This window comes from Festucalex cinctus, chromosome 1 (genome assembly GCF_051991245.1).
Source record: "Festucalex cinctus isolate MCC-2025b chromosome 1, RoL_Fcin_1.0, whole genome shotgun sequence".
Classification (NCBI taxonomy): Eukaryota; Metazoa; Chordata; class Actinopteri; order Syngnathiformes; family Syngnathidae; genus Festucalex; species Festucalex cinctus.
In genome coordinates, this window is record NC_135411.1 from 4,767,084 (window position 1) to 4,785,257 (window position 18,174).

The 18,174-nt window shown below is 42.6% G+C and overlaps 1 protein-coding gene and 1 pseudogene across 3 annotated transcripts; both read left to right on the top strand.

Moving 5' to 3' along the window:
- Positions 1-1,054: 1,054 nt before the first annotated feature.
- Positions 1,055-17,744, top strand: LOC144007417 (uncharacterized). 2 transcript variants are annotated; one of them, XM_077507077.1, is made up of 4 exons: positions 1,055-1,332; positions 3,244-3,489; positions 4,174-4,501; positions 17,292-17,744. In XM_077507077.1, the coding sequence occupies exons 1-4, from the start codon at positions 1,209-1,211 to the stop codon at positions 17,317-17,319; spliced, it is 726 nt and encodes a 241-aa protein (XP_077363203.1). In that variant the 5' UTR covers positions 1,055-1,208; the 3' UTR covers positions 17,320-17,744. The 2 variants fall into 2 exon arrangements, with proteins under 2 accessions (XP_077363203.1, XP_077363194.1); XM_077507068.1 differs by lacking the exon at positions 17,292-17,744 and having other exon boundaries at positions 4,174-5,687.
- LOC144007053 (uncharacterized) lies at positions 8,572-14,596 on the top strand (annotated as a pseudogene). Its single transcript, XR_013280048.1, has 2 exons — positions 8,572-8,786; positions 12,630-14,596. The product of XR_013280048.1 is annotated as an uncharacterized LOC144007053 (transcript).
- Positions 17,745-18,174: the final 430 nt, after the last annotated feature.

Below are 18,174 nucleotides of genomic sequence, written 5' to 3' on the forward strand. Positions count from 1 at the left end.
ATCTTTCTATGTAACAATTTTGACATGATTAGCATACAATATTCAGATGACGTCAGAACAAAATTGTGTCCATACCTGGTTTTGATTCTTTCATTTTTCATGGAATAATATCATTTCTGTTCATGTGGCACTTTTGCCTCTGCAGGCAAATTGTTCTTGTCGTCAAACAACCTTTCATCACATTTTGAAATCAAAATACAAATCAAATGGAGTAGATGCCACCTGGACTTCCGGGCTTCACACACCAGCTCCGTTTCCGGCCACCGCTGCGACTCACAGGCGGCGTTCCGACAAAAATGATCACATTAAGAGAAGCGACAGTACAATGCAATTGCATTTGTACTTCTGAGTGTGGCGCTGATGAGATGATGCTCCCCCTGGTGGGAAGTGTGTGGCAATACCTTACATCCCTAGCCAATCAGCATTAGTGCCCTCCCTACAAATAAGGAGTCAGTTGGTACCTGCCCTCAACTTACTCCTTGGCTCTGAGGTCCGCATCCTTGACTTCAATGGCTTGTCATCATCAGTCATCACGAACATTTTACCTTTATTGGAAGGTAAGTGTTGCGTCAAAACTTTGCTGAAGGAAAGTGTGAGAGCCACAGATGAGAAAAACTGGCCAAAAGTCTTTTGTATTACTTGCAGTACAAATAAATATTGTACATATCAATAATATATCAGATACTGTACCAAACATTTACTACTAACTAAGACAAGTAATTAAACTCATAACATTTGGTGGTTTAAATCTCATCCCAGATAATAAACTTTCAGTTTACCTCAAAATGCTTGTTCAACTTTGATGGCGAATTTTTAAACTGCACATCCACTTTAATAAACTGGTGCCATTTAAAACTCTACAATTATATCGGGAACAAAACATTGAAAAAGGGAATGATACTTTCGAACTGCAGCAAAAAATGAAAAAATAAAATGGCGGCATCTGTCGATGCCTTGATGAGTTTCCAGCAGCCAATCATAAGGCAGCGGGGGCGTGTCCAGCCTGACTTAACTTCCGCCGCACTTCCGCAGGTCTTCTGTACTGTGTGGGCTGTCGGCTATCCAGCTCAGTGCTCTCAGTCTAGTTAGCTTAGCTTAGCTTAGCTTAGCTTATTTTAGCTTAGCTTGCTAGCCGCTAGCAAAGAGAAGCACACAACACTTGGTCAGGAAGAGACCAAGTGTGACTTTGTTGGCATTATTGTGCCAAAATGTCGGCGAGAACGACACCAAAGGACGAGGAGGAACATTTTGGAGTCAAAGAAGAGAACGAGCAACATTTTCAACCGCTGGACGATGTTTGCGAGCAGCCTCGAATTGTGCTACACACAGCAGGTTTGTACACTTGTTATTACTCTCCCTTTCTGAAGCACAACTATAAATACTATAAAGCGTGAAGAAATTTCAGCGCTGTTCAATTCAACTTTATTCCGGACAGGGGACGGTTATCCAGTCATCAGACAGTCATACCAATGTCTGTAACAGACGTGTGCGATTTGAAGAACACTTTAAGGTCCAGGATATTATTGTATTAAAACGGTGTTTCCCCACATGCATTTTTTTACAATATTACCACATTAATCTTTTTGTCATGATTACTGCATTATTACATTCAACTGCTGTTGCAACCACTGTTCATTTTGACAAGAAATTTCAATTTAGTTTGTCTTTTGACCAAAATGTATCAAAGTTGTAGTCATAATTTAGTCCTCTGATTGTATTTTAGTATTAATCCAATTTTAGTATTGACATTTTAGTCACCATACACATCAACGTTTATGCAGAAAATTATAACACACCTATTTGGAACTGTAGTTTAACACGCAAGACACATTTCACACAATGGTGTCTTTATTGTTTCAATGAAACGTGTTTAACTGACAATAATATGACTTAGTTTTCACCTAAATAAAAAAAAAAAAAGTGCACAATTAAATTGCTTGAGATTAATCTTAGAGCTGCGCAATGAATGTAACCATGTTTGAACATTGAACAAAGTGCAGTGAACACTGAACAGTTTCTGAGTGGTTCTTTTCTCCAATTCGCGTTTCATTCATTCTGATTGGATTGTGTGAATTTTCGTCACTCTGTTGTTTTTGTTTTCGTTTTAGCCATTGACAAAATTGTCAGTCGATTTTAGTTATAGTTATCGTCTCAATGAGTGGCTTCTATTTTAGTTTCAGTTTAATTTTTGTCTGAAAAAAACAAGTTTGTCACAAAAATCATGAAATTTTTTTATTGACGAAATTATCGCTAGTTGCCACTGTAACATTCATGAACTCAACTTTATTTATAAAGCGTCTTAAAAACAGGCATTGCTGTATACAAAGTGCTGTACATGAAATATAAATCGGTTGTGCAGTCAAGAATAAGCTAACAAAACAAGAACAAAGCAAACATTTCGAAGTGTGTATACAAGTTTTTGTGTTTTTTTTTTTTTACAAGTAAATACATTTTACATCAGTAAATTAATAATAGACCTGGTCAAAATAGTCCGTGTGCCGCGTCATCCTGTGCTGCCAGCATGTGAGCAGTGCTAATTTCGTCAACGAATAATTTTCAGCATGAAATTTTTCTTTCAGATCGAAATTAAACAAAAACTAAAATAGAAGCCATTCATTGACATGATAACTAGAACTAAAATTGACTTACAATTTAATCAATGACTAAAAGGAAAATGAAAACAACACAGTGACGAAAATTCACACAATCCAATCAGAAGGAATGAAACGCGGGTTGGAGAAAAGAACCACTCAAAGTGTTCACTGTTCACTGCACTTTATTTAATTAATTTAATTATTTATTTCATTGTGCAACTGTAAGATTAATCTCAAGCAATTATGTACTTTTTTTTAATTTAGGTGAAAACTAAGTTATATTATTGTCAGTTCAGTATGTTTCATTTAAACAATAAAGACACTGTTGTATTAAATACGTCTTGTATGTTAAACTACAATTACAAATACATGCCACCCCAACCACCCCTACTTTGTACACAGATGTTTGGTAAAGCGATTTTCCCCCTGTGCTATTTTGATCAACAAATTGGCTGCAACAATGTAACAAGGGGGAAATATTGAACATTTCATCTCGTCACTGGACACGTGGTGAAGGAGCGCACACCCTCGAGATGAATGGATTCTAAAAAAAAATAAAAAAAATTCGATTGTGACAGTACTATCAACTCACACTTGAAATTTGACTTGACCAAACCAAATGTGTGTTTTGTCTTCTTGTGTCCTGCAGACGTCGCTGAGAAATATCTTCGTCCTGACCAACAGGACATGAAGCCTCCGAATGTTAAAAAGGAGGAAGAACATCCTTACATCGAAGAGGAGGAAAAGCCCGTTCGTGTCAAAGAGGAGGAGGTTGAGGACGATGTCACCAAGTCGCCACCGACCTTCGTCCCTTTAAAGAGTGAAGATGAAGACGAGGATGGGGAGGCGGAGCTTCCAAGCAGCAGCTCAACTCGTCAACACATGACGACAGAAGGTGATGCAGACCCCTGGCGACCACCACAAGCACAAAGTCATCATGACATCAGGGCTAGAGATAGACCGATATGTTTTTTCAGGACCGATACCGATGGAGATTATTAGTTGTCAAGGAGGCCATTAACCGACATTTGAAGTCGATATTCATTGACAGTAAAGGGGGGGGTATTGGCGTCAATTTTTTCTAAAATACAAAAGCCAATCTTGATTCTGTTGTATCGTCTAAAAAAAGTGACATGGAAACTTAAGCAAGTAAATACCATATTGCTCAAGTTTTCGTCAGTAAATATTTTTCCCCAAAATGTAAAAACGCCTGCAATATTGAACGTTGACATTTCTGGTCACAAAAACAAATGGTTCAGAAGATTCCCAGGGTCAGTAGCATCTCTGATAAAGTTAACTGAAAATTTCAAGAAATAGCTCCCACAAAGGTTTCCCTCAGAAGTCAACGTTTGCAATAAACAAAAGAACACAAACTGGTGAAAAACCTTAGATCATCCTTTGATCCATAGATCAAAGTGCTCCATGTGCAGTGTTGTCGCCAAACTTTTTTTTTTTTTTTTGGATTGGCCAATCCGAGTGTGCTTTGGGCCCAAGTCGAGGTGCCACTGTAGAAACGATAATACACATCAACTCACGCTTGACCAACCTAAATTTGGGTTTGTCTCTTTGTGTCCTGCAGACGTTGGTGAAAAATATCTTCGTCCTGACGAACAGGAATTGAAGTCTCCTCATGTGAAAGAGGAGGAGGAGGAGGAGGAGGAGGAAGAGCATCCTTATTTTAAAGAAGAAAAAAATCCCCTTTGCGTCAAAAAGGAGGAGGTTGAGGATGACGTCACCAAGTCACCAATGACCTTCGCCCCTTTAAAGAGTGAAGATGAAGTCAAGGGTGAGAGTGAGGAGGGCAGAGGGGCGGAGCCTCCAAACAGGATCTTAAATCCTCAAAACATGATTCCAGAAAGTGATGCATACCATTGGGGATCATCACGAGCAAAAAGTGATGACACAAGGTCCGTTTCTTCTTATGATGATGATGATTATGACGATGATTTTGATTATGACAATGATGACGATGATGATGATGATGATGATGATCTGGATGGTAATGGTGAACACCCTGATGGTGAGAGGTCGTGTCACACTGACAACAAATCCTGGGAATGTTCTCACTGTGGGAAAACAATGAGTTCAAAAGGAAGTTTGAACATTCACTTGAGAAGACACACTGGAGAAAACACTTTTGTTTGTACACTGTGGCAAAAGGTTTTCTCGGCAGTCAGATTTAAAAACACACACAAGAACGCACACTGTGGAAAAACCCTTTGCTTGTACATACTGTGGAAAAAGGTTTTCTCAGCAGTCAATTTTAACAAGACATACAAGAAGACACACTGGGGAAAAACCTTTTGCTTGTACAAACTGTGCCAAAAGGTTCACGCAGAAGTCCCATTTAACAGCACATGCAAGAAGACACACTGGCCAGAAACATTTTTCTTGCTCATGTGGAAAAAGTTTCCTTTACAAAGGATATTTAAAAAGACACATAAGAAGCCACACGGAAGAGAAACCGTATTCCTGCTCAGATTGTGGAAGAAGTTTCTCTTACATGTCAAATTTAAGAAAACACACAAGAACACATGAGCTGCTTTGACACCAGCAAGACCAGGAACTTTGAGTTTTGGGGAAAGGGAGTTCTTGGTTGTAAAAGTTCAGCTGGGAAGTTAGAATTGTGTTTCCACGGTGTCTTTGAGTTCTCGGTAATTAATTCAAATGAAATTGATTGAGCCCAACTGATGTAAAAACAACGCCCCCAAATTTGACCAATCAGCCGTGGACATTGCAGCCCGCTCCCTCAAAGTTCCTGCCTGGCTTAGCAAGACTCTGCTGCCGAGATAGCACTTGGATGCCACCTGGGGAATTTAATTAACCTGGTAATTGTTGTTGGTGGAAAAACACCCAATCTGAATTTTACCAAGGTCAACTGAAAAGTTATCCAAAAGTTCCGACGGTGGAAAAACCCGAATAGTGAGAACTGAGAAGGAACCATTCAGTTGCAGTGTTTGTGTTTATAGATTCTCTCGTAAAAATCTTTCTGAGAGACGAGTGTGCCGGTGACAATAGCAGCGGATCTTTGAAGCTTAAAAAAAATGAAGGGAAGTGAGTCTGGTGGAATGTAAAAGTGTCAATGATTTTGAATAAAAAGTGTAGGAAATATTTAATACCCCGCTGATTTTAAGACTTTTTCATACTAAGTATGTGTGTATGTTTGTGTATATTTACACGGACCCACCTCTGGAGATGGGGAGCGCCGGGCATAGCCCGAAGAGAGGTGTGTCCCCCTTCACATGGGCTCACCACCGGTGGGAGGGGCCAAAGGGGTCGTGTGCAGAGTGGGCTGGGCAGCCAAGGGCGGAGACCTTGGCGGACCGATCCCCGGCTACAGAAGCTGCCTCTTGGACATGGAATGTCACCTCTCTGATGAGGAAGGAGCCCAAGCTGGTTTGTGAGGCCGAGAGGTTCCAACTAGACAACAAGTCGGACTCTCCTCCACACACGGCTTGGGCTCTGGTACCAGTCCTGTCAAGAGGGGATGGACTCTCTCCCACTCTTGGAGTTGCCCACAGTGAGAGGCACAGAGCAGTTGTGGGCATTCTTATTGCCCCCCGGCTCAGCGCCAGTACGTTGGGGTACACCCCTGTAGATGAGAGGGTAGCCTGCCTCCGCCTTCAGGTGGGGTGACGGGTCCTGACTGTTGATTGTGCATATGCACCAAACAGCAGTTCAGAGTGCCCACCCTTTTTGGAGTCCCGAGAGGGTGTGCTGGAGAGTGCTTCCCCGGGGACTTCAATGCTCACGTGGGCAATGACAGTGAGACATGGAGCGACGTCATTTTGAGGAACAGCCCTCCCGGTCAGAACCCGAGTGGTGTTTTGCTATTGGACTTCTGTGCTCATCACGGATTGTCCATAACGAACACCATGTTCAAACATAGGGGTGTCCATATGTGTACTTGGCACCAGGACACCCTCGGCTAGGAGTTCCATGATCGACTTGGTAGTCATGTCATTGGATTTGTGGCTGCATGTTTTGGACACTCGGGTGAAGAGAAGGGTGGAGCTGTCAACATATCACCACCTGGTAGTGTGATGGCTCCGATGGTGGGGGAAGATGCCGGTCCGACCTGGCGGACCCAAACGTATTGTGAGGGTTTGCTGGGAACGTCTGGCGGAATACCCTGTCAGAAAGAGTTTCTCCCTCTGGCAGAACTTCTCCCTTGTCCCGGGGGAGGAGAGGGTTCCGAGGGGGCTATGTTCCGCGCCTCCATTGTTAAGGCAGCCGATCGGAGCTGAGACCATAAGGTAGTCGGTGCCTGTCACGGCGACAATCCTCGAACCACCAGCAGTAAGGCATGCCGTCAAGCTGAAAAAGGAGTCCCATCGGGCCTTTTTGGCCTGTAGTACTGCGGAGGCAGCTGACAGTTACCGACTGGCCAAGCGGAACGCGGCTTCAGCCGTTGCTGAGACAAAAATTCGGAAATGGGAGGAGTTCGGTGAGGCCATGGAAAATGACTTCCGGACAGCTTCGAGGAAATTCTGGTCCACCATCCGGCGTCTCAGGAGAGGAAAGCAGTTCACCATTAACACTGTGTATAATGGAGATGCTGTGCTGCTGACTTCGACTCGGGACGTCGTGAGTCGGTGGGGGGAATACTTCGAAGATCTCAATTGCACCAAGACGTCTTCCTTTGAAGGAAGCAGTCTGGCGACTCTGAGGTGGGCTTTCCTATCTCCGGGGCCAAAGTCACTGAGGTGGTTGGAAATCTCCTCGGTGGCAGGGCCCCGGGGGTGGATGAGATCCACCCGTAGTTCCTAAAGACTCTGGATGTTGTGGGGCTGTCGTGGTTGACACGCCTCTAACGCTCCTTGGTAAATAATTTGCAACGCTATTGCTCAAGATTTATTTATTTTTTGCATTTTTATATATTTTAGTTTGGTTTTAAGGTATTTACAAAGACAAAGGGCAAGGTTAAAATGTTAATTTAAAGATGCCGGGAGAATTTGTCGGCTGCGTGACGTCACTCTCGTGGGTTTTGACAGCACGCACGTATTATTATTTTTTCACTCACTCACTCACTCACTCACTCACTCACAGAAGCGTACATGTGTGAATGAGTGAGTGAAAAAAAAAAAATCAGTGTGTGCTTTCAAATTGCCGCGGGAGTGACGTCACGCAGCTGACAATTTTGCCCTGCCCCGTTTGCGACACGCCAAACCCCGCTCTGCGATTGGCTGGAGGAGTGTAAACAGAAACGTCCCGCTGTTTACAAACCAAACACAAAATTGCAAAATACAGGCTGGGGCGGTGGGGGTTTATAGGACAAAATCACCACCAGAAATTAAGAGAAGCCCAGATTTGTAAATTGACAAGTAGTTTGTTTGTTGAAATCCTGCATTTAAAAAGTGCATTTTCCTGAGTGAAACCGGCAGACTGGGCCTTTAAACTCATAACATTTGGTGGTTAAATCTCATCCCTCATAATAAACATTCAGTTTACCTCAAAATGCTTGTTCAACTTTGATGGCGAATTTTTAAACTGCACATTCACCACAAAAAAATTGAACCATTTTTTTTTTTTTTTTTTAATAAATCAAATTTAAACGGGCATTTAAACTTTACAATTATATCGGGATCAAAATACTGAAAAAGGGAATGACACTTTCGATTCCAACTGCAGCAAAAATGGCGACATCTGCCGATGACTTGATGACAATGCTTGCTCTGAAGCCCCCGGACAATTTCCAGCAGCCAATCGTAACGCAGCGGGGGCGTGTCCTGCCTGACTTCCGCCGCACGTCTACGTTCGTTTCTTCACGTGCTCACTGCCGTGGCCGGCGGCCACATCGCGTTTCATCAGACGTCCTCTGCTAATTCATTCTTTGTGATTTGGTGTTGGACTGAACACACAGGACTCCCATCACCATTTTGAAGGTCTGCGACACCGTTTATTAAATGTCGGCGTGTTTTTAAACTCGTCTCGGTGCGCGTTGATGCTTCTCGGCCAAGTTAGCTTAGTTTAGCTTAGCTTAGCTCGCTAGCCGCTAACAAAGAGAAGCACACAACACGTGGTCAGGAAGAGACCAAGTGTGACTTTGTTGGCATTATTGTGCCAAAATGTCGGCGAGAACGACACCAAAGGACGAGGAGGAACATTTTGGAGTCAAAGAGGAGGACGAGCAACATTTTCAACCGCTGGACGACGTTTGCGAGCAGCCTCGAATTGTGCTACACAAAACAGGTTTGTACACTTCTTATTACTCTCCCTTGCTTAGCACTACTAAATAGCGTTAAAAAAAATCACTGCAGTCCGCATTGCTGTGCACAGTAATTAAATTCAACTGTTATTTTAAAGAGTGAAATAAATTGATTTGATTGGTTGATTCCGGACAGGGGCCGATTATACAGTCATGAGACAGTCATGCCAATGTATCTGACAAGACGTGTGCGATTTTAAGAACACTTAGGTGCACAATAAGACTGTATTAAAACGGTGGTACAATACTACAAATTAATTTTTTTTTGTCGGTATACATTTTTTTTCTTACAAAACAGTCACAGTTTTGTCATGATTACTGCATTATTACATTCAACTGCTGTTGCAACCAGTGTTAATTTTGACTAGAAATTTTACTTTAGTTTTAGTTATAGTCTTTTGACTAAAATTAACAAGTTTCAGTCATAATTTAGTCTTCTGATTGTATTTTAGTTTTGATCCAATTTTAGTCGACTAAATTCACAGTTTAGTCTATTTTCCTTCAGCATACGTTTAAACTTTTATGCAGAAAATTATAGCACACCTATTTGTGACTTTAGTTTAACACGCAAGACACATTTCATACAATGGTGTCTTTATTGTTTCAATGAATCATGTTCAACTGACAATAATGTAACTTTTCACCTGAATAAGAAAAAGTGCATAATTAAATTGCTTGAGATTAATCTTACAGCTGCACAATTTATGTTTATGTACAACACTTTGTATACAGCAATGCCTGTTCTTAGAGCGCTTTATAAATAAAGTTGAGTTGAGTTAAAGTGCAGTGAACACAACATTTTCTGAGTGGTTCTTTTCTCATTCATTCCGATTGGATTGTGTGAATTTTCACGACTGTGTTGTTTTCATTTTCATTTTAGTCATTGCCGAAATTGTCAGTCAATTTTAATCATAGTTATTGTCTGAATGAATGGCTTCTATTTTAGTTTTCATTTAATTTTCGTCAGGAAAAACAATTAGTCACGAAAATTATGATGTAAATTTTTCGGTGGCAAAAATATCACTGGTTGCAACTGTAGCATTCACGAAGACGGCAGTCAATAACAATCGAGTCCATTTTGCAAATAAGGGCCGAGTTCATATGGGCATATATGCGAACTGCGCACAAGACGACACGTGAAAATGGAATGAAGCGGTTGCGCTTAATTAAGGTAAATTAATGAGTTAAATTCAACAGTTATAAGCGGTTATGAAACACAGTCGACTCCGTGTACCCATGTTCCCCTCCGAGAACCTGGTTGACGTCCCGCTCGTGAATGCGTCTGATTATCGTCTTTTATACGAATACAAAAAGTTACTATTCCTCGTTGGAGATCGTTGCCGAACCATTATGATTTGACGAGGGGTTCTTGACCTGGTTAAAATAGTCCGTGTGCCACGTCATCCTGTGCTTCCAGCATGTGAGCAGTAATAATTTCGTCGACAAAATTTTTTGTTACGAACATTTTTTTTTCATGCGAAAATTCAAAACTAAAGTAGAAGCCATTCATTGAGACTAGTGTTGTTGCAATACCCTTTTTTTTTGGTCCCCGATTCCAATACCCAGTTTTTTCGTATCGATGCTGGTACCGTACCGATACCAATGTTTTTTTTTCCCAACATGAAAATTGAAAAAACTGCCCTACCATTGGTTCAGAACATTCAAGGGCCAATAGGATATCTTGGCTCGGCATGCAGTGAACATGTCACACATCAGTGAATGTCGTGCACACGCAAGAAACAAAATGTTGGACCAAATGTCCAATATTAGTGTCAGAAATAATGGTATCGGCATGTTACTTGTTAGTACTCTGGGCCTCTCCCGAGACCAGTATCGGTATCGGAACAACACTAATAGACTATAATTAAATTGATTGACAATGACTAAAAAGAATTTCAAAAACAATACAGTGACAAAAATTCACACAATCCAACCAGAAGGAAGGAAACGTGTGTTGAAGAAAAGGACCACTCAGACACTGTTCAGTGCCACTGCACTTTGTTTAATGTAATTTCATGAATTTATTTCATATTATTTATTTCATTGTGCAGCTATAAGATTAATCTCAAGCAATTATGCACTTTTTATTTAAATGAAAACTAAGTGATATTAGAAAATGCAATTTCTGGAGAAATTGCGGGTGAATGCAGGAAGGGTGAATAAAAACCTGTGGAATGATTAGGAAGAATATTGAATGACCTGGAATGCTATACAGTGACCTGGAATGACCTGAACATGCTAAATTGAATCAGCAATGGAGGAAAGATTGAGGACTGGAGTAAGCAATGGAGTAAGGGTCACTTTCTGTTGAAATTAGGTCACTTCCTGTTGAAATTGGACTACTTCCTATTGATAGGTCACTTTCTGTTGAAATCGGGCCACTTCCTGTTGAAATTGGGCTACTTCCTATTGATAGGTCACTTCCTGTTGAAATCGGGCCACTTCCTGTTGATTCTAAGTCACTTCCAGGTCACTTCCTATTGAAACAGGTCACTGCCGGGTCACTTCCTGTTGAAAACAAGTCAGTTCCTGTTGATTTTTGGCCATTTCTGGGTAACTTACTGTTCAAATCAACAGGTCACTTCCTATTGAAATCAGGTCATTTCCGGGTCACTTCCTGTTGAAAACAAGTCAGTTCCTGTTGATTTCAGGTCACTTTCTATTGAAAGCAGGTCACTTTCTGTTGAAATTGTGTCACTTCCTGTTGATTTCAGGTCACTTCCTATTGAAATCAGGTCACTTCCTGTTGATTTTTGGCCATTTCTGGGTAACTTCCTGTTCAAATCATCAGGTCACTTCCTATTGAAATCAGGTCACTTCTGGGTCACTTCCTATCGAAAACAAGTCAGTTCCTGTTGATTTCAGGTCACTTCCGGGTCATTCCTGTTGAAAACAAGCCACTTCCTGTTGAAATCAGGTTATTTCCTGTTGAAATCAGGTCACTTCCTATTCATGCCGGGGCATTTCCTGGCGAGAATCCCTGGTGTACCAAATCAATTGGCCAAGATGGCCGCCACCCCGAGTGAGACTCTTGGACGTAACTTAATCAATTGGCCAAGATGGCTGCCGCTGAGGGCAGGCGTAGGGTACAAAATAGTGAATTGTGGTGAAGGTGTGAATTTTGGAACTAAAAAAAGATGGAGAATTGGTGGACTACATTGAAGTTGGAATGTGGTGAATTGGATGAAGAATGTGGAAGTAAATGTGAAATGTAGAATGTAGGGAGAGGTAGGGTACAAAATGGGGAATTGTGGTAAGGCGTTAATTTTGGAAGTGAAAAAGAAGAGCTAATGGTGTAAATTGGTGGAATATATTGAAGTTGGAACAAAGTGAATCGGATGAAAAATGTGGAAGGAAATTTTGAATCTTCCATTAAGAATGCATGAGGAAAAATTGGGTACAAAATCGGGAATTGTGGGTAAGGCGTGAATATTTGGAATATGTTTAAATTGGAAAGATGAGAATGGGATGAATCATGTGGAAGTAGGGGTCTTCCAGCCTAACAATGGTGACAAATGGGTGTTTTAATTTTCTATGTAAAAGTTGAAATGTATGCGGATGGATAATATCAACTCAACTCAATTTAGTCGACTTCAATCAATAGAGAGATTAAAATGGTTTTAGATTTGACCTTATATCGGCTGTCAGATTTTTAACAAGGCCAATACTTTTTTTCCTTTTTCTTTTTGTTTTTTTGGGATGGGCCAATCCGAGTGTGCGGTGGCCCCAAGTCGAGGTGCACTGTAGAAACAATAATGCACATCATCTCACGCATGAAATTTGACTTGACCAACCCAAATGTGTGTTTGTCTTCTTGTGTACTGCAGACGTCGCTGAGAAATATCTTCGTCCTGACCAAGAGGACATGAAGCCTCCGAATGTTAAAGAGGAGGAAGAACATCCTTACATCGAAGAGGAAGAAAAGCCCGTTCGTGTCAAAGAGGAGGAGGTTGAGGATGACGTCACCAAGTCACCAATGACCTTCGCCCCTTTAAAGAGTGAAGATGAAGTCAAGGGTGAGAGTGAGGAGGGCAGAGGGGCGGAGCCTCCAAACAGGAACTTAAATCCTCAAAACATGATTCCAGAAAGTGATGCAGACCACTGGGGACCATCACAAGTAAAAAGTGATGACATAAGGTCCCTTTCTTCTCATGATGATGATGATGATGATGATGATAATCTGCATGGTAATGATGAACATGCTGCTGATGACAGGTCGTGTCACACTGACGACAAATCCTGCGAATGTTCTCACTGTGGGAAAACATTGAGTTCAAAAGGAAGTTTGAAAATTCACTTGAGAAGACACACTGGGGGAAAACCTTTTTCTTGCTCAGATTGTGGCAAAAGCTTCTCTTCGAAGTCAAATTTAACAAAACATTCAGGAACACACACTGGGGAAAAACATTTTTCTTGCTCAGATTGTGGCAAAAGCTTCTCTGACAAGTCAGATTTAACAAAACATACAAGAACACACACTGGGGAAAAACCTTTTTCTTGTTTAGATTGTGGCAAAAGCTTCTCTTGCAAGTCATATTTAACAACACATAAAAGAATCCATAGTGGCGAGAAACCTTTTTCTTGCTCAGATTGTGGCAAAAGCTTCTCTCAGAGGTCACATTTAACATTACATTCAAGAACACACACTGGGGAAAAACCTTTTTCTTGCTCAGATTGTGGCAAAAGCTTCTCTCAGAAGTCAGATTTAACAACACATATAAGAAGACACACTGGGGAAAAACCTTTTTCTTGTTTAGATTGTGGCAAAAGCTTCTCTTGCAAGTCATATTTAACAACACATACAAGAATCCATAGTGGCGAGAAACCTTTTTCTTGCTCAGATTGTGGCAAAAGCTTCTCTCAGAAGTCAAATTTAACATTACATTCAAGAACACACTGGGGAAAAACCTTTGGTTGTACCCACTGTGGCAAAAGCTTCTTTCAGAAGTCACATTTAACATTACATTCAAGAACACACACTGGGGAAAAACCTTTTTCTTGTTTGGATTGTGGCAAAAGCTTCTTTTGGAAGTCAAATTTAACAAAACATACAAGAAGACACACTGGGGAAAAACCCTTTTCTTGTTTAGATTGTGGCAAAAGCTTCTTTTGGAAGTCATATTTAACAAAACATTCAAGAACACACACTGGCGAAAAACCTTTTTCTTGCTCAGATTGTGGCAAAAGCTTCTCTTCAAAGTCAAATTTAACAACACATACAAGAACACACACTGGGGAAAAACCTTTTTCTTGTTTAGATTGTGGCAAAAGCTTCTCTCAGAAGTCACATTTAACATTACATTCAACAACACACACTGGGGAAAAACCTTTTTCTTGCTCAGACTGTGGCAAAAGCTTCCCTGCCAAGCCTGAATTAAGAAGCCACATAAGAACACACACACGGGACAGAAACCATATTCATGCACAAAATGTGGGGAAAGCTTTGCCTCCACCAATTCTTTAACAGCCCATGCAAAAACACACACTGGAGAGAAACCGTATTCCTGCTCAGATTGTGGAAAAAGCTTCTCTTCCATGTCAAATTTAAGAAAGCACACAAGAAGACATGGTGGGAAGGAACCATTCAGTTGCAGTGTTTGTCCTAAAAGATTCTCTTGTAAAAAGCTTGCTGAGAGACACGAGTGTGATGGTGAGAATGGCAGCCATCTTTGAAGCTTCAAAAAATGAAGGGAAGTGAGACTGGTGTGCTGTAAAAGTGTCAATGCATCTTAAAAGTGTAAATGTGATGCTTTCAAAACTACTCAACCTGTAAATATTAAATCTTTGCTGTTAATGTGTTTAAATGTCAATGTATGTTTTTTTTTTTGTACGTAATTTAGGAAGTTATTTTTGTTTGCTTCAGAATTTTGTTAATGGTTGTTTGTTGATGTTTGTACGTGTTGTGTATTTGCTTGTGTGAAGCACATTGAGTTGCCTTGTGTATGAAATAGAAATAAAGCCACCTTGCAATTTTCCCCAAATAAGCGTCGACAATACCTTCAGACACACAAAGCCATCTGCGATTAAAATTTTTTGTTGAACAGTGTTATCACTGAAATGATTGACGCAAATGTCCTACTCTTTGTTGCTAACTCAACCACTACAGCTCCGTGCTAGCTAACACGCCATCTGCTAGTGCATTTTGCACATTTTATCTTTCTATGTAACAATTTTGACATGATTAGCATACAATATTCAGATGACATCAGAACAAAATTGTGTCCATACCTGGTTTTGATTCTTTCATTTTGCATGTAGTAATATAATTTCTGTTCATGTGGCACTTTTGCCTCTGCAGGCAAATTGTTCTTGTCATCAAACAACCTTTCATCACATTTTGAAATCAAAATACACATCAAATGGAGTAGATGCCACCTGGACTTCCGGGCTTCACACACCAGCTCCGTTTCCGGCCACTGCTGCGACTCACAGGCGGCGTTCCGACAAAAATGATCACATTAAGAGAAGCGACAGTACAATGCAATTGCATTTGTACTTCTGAGTGTGGCGCTGATGAGATGATGCTCCCCCTGGTGGGAAGTGTGTGGCAATACCATACATCCCTAGCCAATCAGCATTAGTGCCCTCCCTACAAATAAGGAGTCAGTTGGTACCTGCCCTCAACTTACTCCTTGGCTCTGAGGTCCGCCTCCTTGACTTCAATGGCTTGTCATCATCAGTCATCACGAACATTTTACCTTCATTGGAAGGTAAGTGTTGCGTCAAAACTTTGCTGAAGGAAAGTGTGAGAGCCACAGATGACAAAAACTGGCCAAAAGTCATTTGTATTACTTGCAGTACAAATAAATGTTGCATATATATATATATATATATATATATATATATATATATATATATATCAATAATATATCAGATACTGTATCACCTTCCCATGGGCTCACCACCGGTGGGAGGGGCAACAGAGGTCGGGTGCAGTGGAGGCTGGGTAGCAGCCAAGGGAGTAGACCTTGGCGGACCGACCCCCCCCCCAGCGACAGAAGCTGGCTCTTGGGACATGGAATGTCACCTCTCTGGGAGGGAAGGAGCCTGAGCTGGTGTGTGAGGCAGAAAAGTTCCGACGAGACATAGTCGGACTGTCCTCCACACACGGCTTGGGCTCTGGTACCAGTCCTGTCGAGAGGGGATGGACTCTCTCCCACTCTTGGAGTTGCCCCCAGTGAGAGGCACAGAGCAGTTGTGGGCATTCTTATTGCCCCCCGGCTCAGCGCCAGTACGTTGGGGTACACCCCGGTAGATGAGAGGGTAGCCTGCCTCCGCCTTCAGATGGGGTGACGGGTCCTGACTGTTGTTTGTGCATATGCACCAAACAGCAGTTCAGAGTACCCACTCTTTTTGGAGTCCTGAGAGGGTGTGCTGGAGAGTGCTTCCCCGGGGACTTCAACGCTCACGTGGGCAATGACAGTGAGACAGGGAGCGACGTCATTTTGAGGAACAGCCCTCCCGGTCAGAACCCGAGTGGTGTTTTGCGATTGGACTTCTGTGCTCATCACGGATTGTCCATAACGAACACCATGTTCAAACATAGGGGTGTCCATATGTGTACTTGGTACCAGGACACCCTCGGCGAGGAGTTCCATGATCGACTTTGTAGTCGTGTCATTGGATTTGCGGCCGCATGTTTTGGACACTCGGGTGAAGACAAGGGTGGAGCTGTCAACAGATCACCACCTGGTAGTGTGTTGGCTCCGATGGTGGGGGAAGATGCCGGTCCGACCTGGCGGACCCAAACGTATTGTGAGGGTTTGCTGGGAACGTCTGGCGGAATCCCCTGTCAGAAAGAGTTTCAACGCCTCCCTCTGGCAGAACTTCTCCCTTGTCCTGGGGGAGGAGAGGGTTCCGAGGGGGCTATGTTCCACGATCCATTGTTGAGGCAGCCGATCGGAGCTGCGGCCATAAGGTAGTCGGTGCCTGTCACGGCGACAATCCTCGAACCACCAGCAGTAAGGCATGCCGTCAAGCTGAAGAAGGAGTTCTATCGGGCCTTTTTGGCCTGTGGTACTGTGGAGGCAGCAGACAGGTACCGGCTGGCCAAGCGGAACGCGGCTTCAGTGGTCACTGAGGCAAAAACTCGGACATGGGAGGAGTTCGTTTGAGGCCATGGAAAATGACTTCCGGATGGCTTTGAGGAAATTCTGGTCCACCATCAGGGGTCTCAGGAGAGGAAAGCAGTTCACCATTAACACTGTGTATAATGGAGATGGTGTGCTGCTGACTTCGACTCGGGACGTCGTGAGTCGGTGGGGGGAATACTTCGAAGATCTCAATTGCACCAACACGTCTTCCTTTGAGGAAGCAGTCTGGCGACTCTGAGGTGGGCTTTCCTATCTCCGGGGCCAAAGTCACTGAGGTGGTTGGAAATCTCCTCGGTGGCAGTGTCACGCCGCCACCGGCGTGACGGCCCATGCTTTTATCTTTGTGTTCATGTTTCCTGTATTACTTTGAAAATCCTAACTCTCCTATCACCCTAGGTCACTTACCCTTCCTGCCGCTCCATAATCACCGGTCCCCGCCCATGATTATGAACACCTGCCACCAATCAAGACAGACAATAAAAGCCACCTGCATTCTCCCCTCCGTTGCCGAAGTGTCACAGTCAGTGCATGGAAGCGTCCCACAGTCCTCGAGTCCTTGTTCCCGTTGCCTTGTTGTTTTGCCTTATTTTCGTGCCTTGTCCTCCCCAGCGGAGCGCCCTTAGTTACCCCTTGTGCCTTGAGCCTTTTTTCCTCCCTAGCGGAGCGCCTTTTGTTGTCCCCTGTACCTTTTGCCTGTTTTTTCCTCCCCAGTGGAGCGTTTTTAGTTCTCCACTTTTTGATTCCCCTTTCTCCTCTCAGGTTGAGAGGAGACAGCTGTTGGCCGGAAATAAACCTGTTGCCTTTGTGGCCTACCTTTATCCTGCGTCTGAGTCCTACCTTTCCTCGTCGTGTCAGGCAGGGCCCCGGGGGTGGATGAGATCCACCCGTAGTTCCTAAAGACTCTGGATGTTGTGGGGCTGTCGTGGTTGACACGCCTCTAACGCTCCTTGGTAAATAATTTGGAACGCTATTGCTCAAGATTTATTTATTTTTTGCATTTTTATATATTTTAGTTTGGTTTTAAGGTATTTACAAAGACAAAGGGCAAGGTTAAAATGTTAATTTAAAGATGCCGGGAGAATTTGTCGGCTGCGTGACGTCACTCTCGTGGATTTTGACAGCACACACGTATTATTATTTTTTTCACTCACTCACTCACAGAAGCTAACGTGTGAATGAGTGAGTGAAAAAAAAATCCGTGTGTGCTTTCAAATTGCCGCAGGAGTGACGTCACACAGCCGACAATTTCGCCCGGCCCCGTTTGCAACACGCCAAACCC